This window comes from Clinocottus analis, unplaced genomic scaffold (assembly GCF_023055335.1).
Source record: "Clinocottus analis isolate CAN_PGR_092001 unplaced genomic scaffold, fCliAna1.0.p SCAF_7, whole genome shotgun sequence".
Taxonomy (NCBI): Eukaryota; Metazoa; Chordata; class Actinopteri; order Perciformes; family Cottidae; genus Clinocottus; species Clinocottus analis.
In genome coordinates, this window is record NW_027176229.1 from 8223769 (window position 1) to 8234311 (window position 10543).

Below are 10543 nucleotides of genomic sequence, written 5' to 3' on the forward strand. Positions count from 1 at the left end.
TAACTGCTACTACAGTGCTATTACGGTGCTGCGTTCCTTATTTAAGGTATAGAAAAAGATGTTTTTAGTTTGCGACTAAAGATGTAGAGACTTTTTGCTCTATGAGGATCTTAAGGGCTGAAGCCCCGGCTCCCTCCTGAACACATGTGGGTTGCTGCTCTGTTCAGAAGAAGGGGAGCAGTGACCCCCGGCTGACAGAGGTCAGCTCTCTCTGCTGCCTTTCATCACAACAGTAAGGGTCGGCCTCGGGATCTCGTACTCTCGGCTGCAGGAAAGGCGTTATGTCGTACTGTGGAGGTGAAAGGAATGGAGGTTTGGATGAAGACATGGTTAAAAAGCCGTGCCTGCGTACATTACACAATGGAAAACAAGATACAGAAACCAGGCCCACTCATCTTTGCAGAATTGTTGTAATTCAGCCACATTGGAGGGTTTTCGAGCATGAACCTCCTTTTTAAGGTCACGCCACAGCATCTCAATTGGATTCAGGTCGGGACTTTGACTCGGCCACTTCAAAGTCTTCATATTGTTTTTTTCTTAAGCCATTCAGAGGTGGACTTGCTGGTGTGTTTTGGATCATTGTCGTGCTGCAGAACCTGAGTGCGCTTCAGATTGAGGTCACGAACAAATGGCCCGGACATTCTCCTTCAGGATTATTTGGTAGACAGCAGGATTCATGGTTTCATTTACCACAGTAAGTCTTCCAGGTCCTGCAGCAGCAGAACGGCCCCAGACCATCACACTACCACCACCATTTTTTATTGTTGCGATGCTGTTCCTTTTCTGAAATGCTGTGTTACTTTTACGCCAGATGTAATGGGACACACACCTTCCAAAAAGCTCAACTTTTGTCTCGTCAATCTAGAGTATTTTCCCAAAAGTCTTGTGGATAATCTAGATGTTTTCTGGCAAAACTGAGACGAACTTTCATGTTATTTTTGCTCAGCAGTGGTTTTCGTCTTCAAACTCTGCCATGCAGGCCATTTTTGCTCACAGTCTTTCTTATGAAGTCATGAACCTGACCTTAATTGACCTGAATGATCTGAAACATTTAAGTGGGATAAACATGCAAAAAGATAAGAAATCAGGAAGGAGACAAACACTTTTTTTTACACAAGTGTATGTAGGTCTGTTGGAGCCCCCCATCATTGCTGAAACATGTTCTTTTATGTTCATATAATGGAGAGTTCAGTTAGAAAATGCACCTGTTGTAAGTCCCTGCATACAAAGTTTAAAGTCAAAACGGAACAGAAACAACAATTGTGGTTTCACTGTCTAGTAACTATAGCGGCCAACAGTTTTCTGATGCTGCATTAACTCTCAGATGGGGGTCCCCAAAGCACAAGGTTATCAGAGGTTTGCAGTCCGCTTTGCATCCATTTGTAGTTCTTTGTTCACCTCACGATAACTGCACAGACATTAACAGAAGGTAATAAGACACTACAGTAAGCTCAAAACATATTAGCCTAACATTAAATTGCTATTATAAACCATTCAAAATGACGTAAAATCATTGAGAAATTAAATAAAGAAACATAATTTGGACCGGCACCACCAACTTTACAGTATCTTACACATTCAATAATTATGGTTTCACTCAGTTATCACACAACAAATCTTTATTTTTCACCAATGTGACGCTCCATTGGAGGCCGTTTGACAAACACACAAACAAAATGCTGGAAACACAAACGTTCAACATTTCTTCTGAGGTACCTGGCCCCTATACCATAACACAGAGTTTAATATATTCTGTGTATTTTGAGATGTTTTCAATTGATGCACTGACAAAAAATCATTGTTGGATCATTTGGACTATCGTGTCATGCACCACATTGACAGAAATAAACATATTATGTTGAGAACAAAAAACAATACCATTTGGTCATAATATGGTTCAGCAATCCTCTAAGGAGTTAAAGCTTTTAAGAAGAATTTAATGACAGATATTACTTTAGCAAATGGACCCTTTGTTTTGATTAATAAATAATAATTAAAACAGAATAAAACAGGTGAACATATACCTAATTCTTCCAGAAACCTTCAAAGCAATAAATAGCTAAAACAGCTGGAGTCACTCTGCATCCATCTCACATACATTAAAAGGAAATGTTAGTACCAGCAGATGTTAAAGTGCACGATAGAGGACGGTTCCAGTGTCATTCTCACATGTCAGTGTGCGGTCTCCAGTGCAGCAGACGAAATGATCAAAGTATCGAAACGAGGAGAAGAGGAGCGCAAGAACAGAGCAAACAGGAAAGCAAACAGAAAACAGACGAATGCTGGATATGAAATCAGAACAGTACAGGAGGAAGTATGAAATGAAATACAAAGATATGGGTTTCCATTGGGAGGATGCAATGAGGACTCTTTCATAAGGTTCAAAGAAAAGTAGCGCAGGATCATGTTCTATTAAATTTAACAACCAGTTTTGTGAAAGGAGGTAATTTTTGCTTTAATTATGTTTTCATATTAATAATATGGTACTGATTTATATATATTGTGATTTACAGTAGAGGCTGTAACAGCATATCCATCCTTTCCTCAGTACTAATGTCTTTGACTGCCAGTCCACACAGCTCACACCGTTTCCATTTATTAAAGGAGAATCTGTATTTTGACATAGTATTGGTCCAATATCCAATACATCTTGTTTTGGAGTGTAAAAACAGTCACAGGCAGACATCTTTCCAGACAAACATGCCATAGACACATAGAATGCAGGATGGAGAGGTGGAGGATACCTACAGCTGGAGCAGTACAGCATCAGATGTTGGCCTGTTTGAAATGTTTGACCTTGGTGAAGCCGATATTAACACAAACAGTCAAAAAATGTCTCCTGTAACTGCTTAGGTTTGATTTGGGCTGAAGATTTAAAGGAGGACTGAAAACCTAAATGGAGGCGAGTTGGGTTTGGCCTGAGGTTCAAACTCTCTTGACGCTTTTACCGACAGAGGTTTCCATCTGCAGCGGTCCGTTCTCAACTGTTACATGGAGCCTCCTTTTTGTTAAATCCTGAAATGCATATACACAGGGAATGTACCAACTCCCGTTTCCCCGTCACATCACCCCTCAGTCTCGTGGTGGTTTGATCCAGAGGTCACGGAGCGGTAGTCTTTATGTCCGCACCTGGAACTTGCCAGCCTTCGTCATGTATTTGATGCCTTTAAAAGGTTTGTACTTCTCACCGTACATGTCCAGTCGATTCACCTTCAGCCCTGTTGAAGGACAATAAATACTGTTTTTACCCGAATTTACATTACACAATACAAACTGTCTGATGTGCATCTTACTCATGTTACTGGACCAGAGACAACACTAATTTTGAGGCATTTCCATTTTTTGTGCATTATCGGATTAGGGAAAACAAATTTCACTGGATACCTTGGAGGAAATAAATGTTATATGCTAAAAATGCTATGAAAAATATTAATATTTCGAATATCTTGCCACTTCATCACTTTCAAAATATTATCCTTTAAATATTTAATGTTGTTTTTTCAAGACAAACACATAAATGTAATTTGTAAAATGCAAGAGAATTTTTTTCTTCTTAAATCTCAATTATTAGCAACAACATTGATTTTGATGCATTGCATCAAACACTGCAGTGCTCCACAATACAGCAGCAACAACCCTAGTGGTAACCAGGAAGATGACATGGATGAGAAAATGTCTCAGTCTGGTGGAGAATAGTAAAAACTACAAGTTTGAAATCCTGATATAACAGAATGCATGACTTCATGCTGTAATGACCGTGGGATCAAACTCTGTGCTTTTAAAGGTTTCCAATGGGGATATTTTGAGTGCCTTTTTTGTCTATATGGTTTATTATAAACTTTTTATAGGAGCTGAGGTTGAACTTCCAAAATAGAGTATTAATTGCAATTTTTAAAAAGCATATAAAACAATATACTTATTTAAATACATGCTGGACATAAATATTGCTATGTATTTTGTTTGAACTAGCATTTTTATTCAAGAATGTTACCTTAAATCCAGTACAGAGTAATGGCATGCTAGGAAATTATCTAACTAAGCCACATCACTCTATAGCGGAAGATAAATTATTAAAAATAGTAATGTAATATAAAATTGAATACATCAAGTTAACAACAATGAAAACAATGAGTACTTTATGTGTATCAAAATCGGCCTATAGAGTACTTCCTAATGTTGTGTGAGGAGGTGTATTAACGCATTTGGCACCATCTAGTGGGCTTTGTGTCACTGTGCAACGGGACAGTCAGGTGGTTGTCAGCTGAGCGGGTCATGTGATGAAAGCGCGTGTTGGGGTTGAGGTCAAATATTTTGCAATGCAAAATATAGTGGAAATTGTAACAGCATGACTAACTGAAACAGCCCGGCAGCTGAGAGTCACGGTTTAGCAGGATTGTAAAGGAAGTGTTTCACAGCTAATCTAATAGACGACAAAGTATTTCTCAAAGAAGTTAAGGAATTCTTTGAATGATGCAATTACAACTGCGTTAAGGATAAGTGTTGTCGCGATAGCTATATTATGACATTCATACGATCTAAATATCTACGACACTGAAACAACACCACCGCAAAAAAACAAAAACATCAGGCAAAGTGATGGAATAATAGAGGACATAACTAGGCAGTATGAAATATGGACGTGGTCTCTGTGAAGTCACCCAAAAGCTTTCTGAAGAGCCAAAGTAAAAGCTTAAAAGTGGGTGGTTCCAGCAGTCACCATCTAGTTTTTTTTTAACCGGGCGTGACCGTATTCAGATGAGAGTGGAGTTGTGGTCTTAATGAGCAACAAAACCTTTGCAAAAATCTCCTCACCTCCTCCAAGAGGAGCAATTAATTTCCCTTTCATGAGTCTTGAGCTTAGAGATGTTTAAATCTCGAATTAGACGACGCATGTTAACACGGTTTGGGTTGTCCCATTGCATTAAAAACTCATGAGAATATAGCCTATATAAGAAGAATATAGCAAAACTAGTGACTGTGAGTGGTGATGATGTGTGTACCTGAAATGGCCATCTGTTGGATCTTGAGCTGGATGTTGATGGAGGGGTTCTCGTCGGGTTTGGAGGCTCCGGCCTGCAGGCTCATGGTGCCTTTGAGACTGGGCAGCTTCTGAGGGTTGATCTTGCCAACATCCCATGTCAACATCTAGCCAAAGAACAAAACATTTAGACGCTAATACGTGATAACTACCACACAAACAATTAAATGGTGGCATTGTTGAACCTGGAGAGGATTGGTGATAATATGATTTAAGGCTTTTGGAAACCTAGACACATTCCTGTCCATGCACACTTCCCTTCTTCATTCTTCCAGGCACACAAAACACCATTGTTTAGGTACCTTTGTGACTGGATCAAAGGTGTATGTTCCCTGGGACGAGTTGAGGTTGGCGTTCAGGACGCCCCGGGGAAGCTGGCTGGTGACCAGGACCGCCTCCACGGACTTGCCCATGGTCTGTTTGGGTCCCAGAGTCAAGTCAAAACGTCCTTGGGAGCTTCCCTCTCGGAAGGAGATGTTGTGCTTGACGTACACGGGGATCGCCACCAGGCTGAAGCAGATGCAGGTCAACAAACAGCCATACGAGCCAGTGGAATCAAATGTGTCGTCTATATTTTATAATTCTTCTGTTGTATTTTAATTACAATACACTGACACTAAACAAATACCATATTTTGGCTACTATTAAAAAAAAAACATGAATAATAAACTGAGGGGTGATTTAACTTGATGTGTCTATGTCATGAAGAAACTTTAAATGATCCTGAATGAAAAAAGACTGACTTCTGAGAGCTGACATGGTAAGAGAGCAACCGGAAGTTTCCATCAGGGGGTATGAAGGAGAGGATCCGCTCAGCTTCCCACCGCTTGAACCGAACACACGGGTGGAAGCTGACATCATCCAGCAGCCGAGGATTCTGGGAGAGAGGGACAGAGGGCCAGGGTGGTTTGCTTTTACATTTCCAACAATTCTTCTTGTGCAAAGGGTTATAATAATTTTATAGAAGAAGAAAAATTTGTGGAGTCTTGAAATCTGTGAAACTTCTTCTCCGTAATACATGAGGTAGTCTCTAGTTTTGAGTTGCAATTATGTATTTATTCACAAAATGTAAGGGTATGCGAGTCTGGTGATGTGCATCTATTGAGGACATAAAAAGTTTTGGGAACTTCAAAATTGAATGGATTTATTGGAAATTACACCAGAGGCTTGGAACTCACCATAAATGAGAGCGTGAGGTCGGGCATGCCGGTCAGTTTCACACAGGCATCAATAACTCCCTGTATTTCTGCTGTAATAGTGGAGCCTGAAGAGGAGGGTTGGAGTTGATATAATAAATGTACATAGAGTAAAAACCACAAAATCTATTTGATGCAGACACTATTCATTGTGGCGTAAAGCTGCTGATATTCTACGCTATTGTTCAATATTGAAATTAAAAGATTTTTAAACACGCAAAACAAATAAAGCCAACTTACAATTTAGTGTGTAATAAATCCGACATAACTAAGTAGTTAAATAATGAAGCAATGATACAGCGTATTGTTTGACCAGCAGGATGCTCAGAGCTATACCTGATTTATCAATGATAGCATCAATCTCCTCCACCACGTCGAAATAGGCCTCATTGTTGGTGTATTTGACTCCGGTGCGTCGCCATGGCACCACTGACAGCTGGCCTGTCGGGAGTTGTTCACCAACATTGGTGCTGCCTGAAAAACAGACAAAGCAAATGTTAAATAACAATAAAATAGGTACTTTTACACAGAGACCATTTACACAGTGCACACACACACGTTGTTGCAATAGTTCTGCCATAATACACACTGATGGCTGATGCTGTGCTCCAGTGTTATTCTGAACAGGCCTTTAAAGATATGCATCATAAAATACATACTTACTACATTTTGCAAGACTCTTCATGTGAGTTAGCTAGACTAATCTGTCCAGCACCTCGATCACACATTGGTACACATTATATCTAACGTCCCTCTCATAATTTGACCTAATGCTCTGACTATTTAGAGGCCTACTAAATGTTTAGAGGGTCTAGCTCAGTTTGAGTTGTCCAGGCCGTGGTGGTTAGCTTGAACATGCATTGTACCTGTGATGGTGTTGACCATTGTGCGGAGAATGGTGGGAGGCTTTATGAGCTCTTTTAGGATGTTGGACTCTGTAGCGAGCGGAAAGCCGTTATCCAGCATCTCCTCCAGTAGTTCATAGACCACTACCACATTGTCCTTAATCGCAGCCTCTGTACACACTCCAAAATAGTCCTGAGAACAAAACACAGGGAGGATTTGGGGATTTCAATCAGATATCAATGATTTTACTCAACTAAGCACTAAAAAGGGGACGGAAAAATGCACGGGAGCCCAAACCTGGAACGTGTCAACAACTCTGTGCAGAAACTCGATAACGAATAGCGGCGGCACCTCACTCTGGATGACTGCGACAAAGTAGATGCGATGCCTGAGAACACTGATAAGGTAGTGATGGGGTGTGGGTATCACCGGTGGGACGTTCTCCGGCTCAGTGGCGCGTTCCTGCGCCTCAAAGAAGTAGTCGCACACGGAGCGGCTGACCACGCTCTTCCAGTGCTTCTCCAGGAAAATGTCTCCGGAAGCGTTAACGAGGAACAGACTGTGGATCATCTTGGCTGGAGGCTGAGAGGCTAACGACAAAGAAAGAAAACCAAAGCATTTCAAATGAGACACGGTTGAGATAATTGAATAAATTGGAAGCCAACAGAATGAATGTCCTCTGCTCTTGTGAGCTGCACATAAGGTGTCGCTCCACTGTTCTGATACTGTTCTGTCATTTCAATACAAATCATTGAATGTTAGGTTGATGATTAAGTTAACTTGTGCCAATAAATGTAACCACCAAATGACATTATATTCTGACTATTTGATGAACATGATCACTAAAATACAGTCAAAAGCACTCACAAAGAATCAGAGCTAAGAAGTGGCTCATAATGTCTTTTATAAAAGCAGATATTTTGACTCTCATTGTAGGAAAAGTACAGGTATTACCAACATAAAAGTGTCCCAGTGAGCCGTAATGGTACATGCATCATACCAAGACCTTGAAACAGAAGCAGCTTCATCCAATTTATTGTTATCCTATTTTAATATGACAAAATGTCCTCTGGGAAAAAAACATGTATCTTTATTTTGCACAATTTGTCAAAAGCATTATTTTTTAGATTTACTAGTTAGATCATTTGAGATATTTTTTGTTAAGATAAAAAGCATTTCTCTACTTCATGAAACAACCTTAAACGCATTATTCTGCCGATATGGTTAGAAACTGTGGGCGGTGAACAGCAGTGGCATGCTTGTCATATCTGACCCTTTTCAGTATATTAATCTCTTGTATATCAAACGCAACACTATCAGCTATTAGTGGCTATACTATAACAGCCTTTAACATTCGGGCCACCTGTAATTTGTATGCAGTAACTTTGTAATTTCAGGGAGACGTAAATGATCATTTTATAATGAGTCTTCGAACAACAATGTTTGAATGTGAAGTGTCACAATTTTTAACAGGGCCTAAACTTTTAAACATACAGTATAACCAAACTCAGTCTGTATTTTTTTAAGCATTAGGTCTAAAATGAAATGAATATAATAGGTCCATTACCACAATTGGAAAAAAAAACAGCCCACCCTCCCCTCACATGACACTTGTCATGGTGGATATACAATGGATAGGCTTCATTAGCAGATCATTACATTGGTCTGTGTGCTCAATGTATACACATACTATGTAGATACAATGTACACACATACTATGTATATATTTAGCGTGATACTATGTAGATACAATGTAGGTACAGAACAGTTTTTTTGTATGTGTTGTAAAGCAAGACAATTTTGTTTCCTTACGTCTTGGTGTATTATTTGGTAAAGCGCATAAATCGACACTACACATTAAAATCACAGCCCTCAAGAAAACCACATTCGGACATTTTAAAGAGTTACAATTTATATAATGTCGATGACTCTCACAGATCAACACGAGAAGGAATGGCTCATCATTAAAATAGTGTAAGGTTAAGTGTAATGGGTCAATTTAAAAGTGATGAAAAATATGAATGTCATTTAAAGATAAAACAATAAAAAAGGTTTGTATTAAGTTCAACTTGACACCGCCCCAATTGTAGAAGTCTCCTTTAGTTCGCGTCAACTTAAGCTCGCTGGGAAATATGACACCGGAATATTCATTAAATATTTGGCAAAGCGATCAAGTTCGGACCGGATAAAACTCAGTGCCACAAGAACCCGAGTCCATTTTAGCTACATGCATGTATTAATAAGACATTTAATTAAACGAGTAACTAGCTAGCTGCCTCTGTTGCAGAGCAATTCAAGGCCTCCGTCTGCACACAGGATGCTACATCAGTACCTCCACAGTCTCATGACAGAGGAAAAGCCCCGTCACCCGGTACAGAGGATAACAATACTTTAAAGAAACGATGCTGTTTGGACTGAGAACGAGTCACTTGCCTCTCGAGCCAATCGATATATTTAAAATGACTTACCGGAGACAAATATTAACGTTTTTGTCTCGCCTTTCACCCTTTTTCCCAATGAGAGATTAAGCAGCCGTCGTTGCTTCCCGTTAGGTGGAGCAGCTCTTCATACGAGGATGAATACGGGGCAGCCAACCAATCAGAATCCGTGGAGGCTATTAAATCCCGCCCACCTAATAGTGTAATAGGTCAACAATACGGAAGTTAGTGGCTCGTGTCCTGTCTATGATTGGACCGTGGAGGGAGAGCGACGGTAAACACCAGTCAAATTGCCCGCTGATTGGCCATGAGATGGAGCTGGTCTGACATTTTGTTTCCAGTATCAGATTTCATCTTGAGGCGTTACTCTCCATTAAAACACATAGGGTATTAATTGTTGTTTCCTCGCTCCTCGATTGAACCAGAAGTTGTTCTGCGCCGCCATATTGACGGCCGTCCCAAAGCTCCTATTCTGTCCTGAGGAGCGAGTAGGAGTTTGTATCGAGGAGGCACGAGAGCAGACTTCCAGGAAGTGTTTTAACGCTGGACACGCCCCCTCAGTGTTCACGACTGATCGCTGGAGTTTCATACCAGAGTGAAGACGATCACAGATTAAACCACACACGTATATAAATACTCAATGCAGTTTAAGACGTAACAGACGACGGAGAAAACATCTCCAATCTGACGCTGATGATAACTGTGTCTTTATTAATCTAAGTAGGGACTAAGACGCAAGGAACAGCGCAGGTGAGGGAAATGGGGATGCAACTGAAATATTTGGGATGCACCCAGTGATGCACCAGTGATATGGTTTATATAAAACTTCTCTGAGAATCACACTGTCGAAATTAGACATCTTACTTTATGTACACAGTAAATGTAATTATATACAATATACCCCCCCCCCCCCCAAAAAAAAATAAGGATATAATTAAATAGCAATGGCAAACATTATTGCAGAGAATACATTTAGATGCTGATGCTGGAGTCATAATTATTTCTGAATGATACCAAAACATATA

At 40.1% G+C, this 10543-nt stretch overlaps 1 protein-coding gene across 1 annotated transcript; it reads right to left on the reverse strand.

Annotated features, from left to right (window-relative positions):
* Positions 1 to 1601: 1601 nt before the first annotated feature.
* Positions 1602 to 9627, reverse strand: ap3m2 (adaptor related protein complex 3 subunit mu 2). Its single transcript, XM_068566459.1, has 9 exons — positions 9549 to 9627; positions 7378 to 7670; positions 7101 to 7272; positions 6571 to 6708; positions 6217 to 6302; positions 5782 to 5915; positions 5341 to 5548; positions 5001 to 5145; positions 1602 to 3218 (listed from the first exon to the last, which is right to left on the reverse strand). Exons 2-9 carry the CDS (start codon positions 7648 to 7650, stop codon positions 3118 to 3120), a joined length of 1257 nt encoding a protein of 418 aa, XP_068422560.1. The 5' UTR covers positions 7651 to 7670; positions 9549 to 9627; the 3' UTR covers positions 1602 to 3117.
* Positions 9628 to 10543: the final 916 nt, after the last annotated feature.

Excerpts from the sequence above, each read along its gene's own strand:
- ap3m2 (XM_068566459.1), bottom strand. The coding sequence starts at position 7,650 with ATGATCCACAGTCTGTTCCTCGTTAACGCTTCCGGAGACATTTTCCTG. Across the intron at positions 5,146-5,340 it reads CCTTTGATCCAGTCACAAAG|ATGTTGACATGGGATGTTGG; the intron begins GTACCTAAACAA and ends TTCTTTGGCTAG. Across the intron at positions 3,219-5,000 it reads CCAACAGATGGCCATTTCAG|GGCTGAAGGTGAATCGACTG; the intron begins GTACACACATCA and ends GTCCTTCAACAG.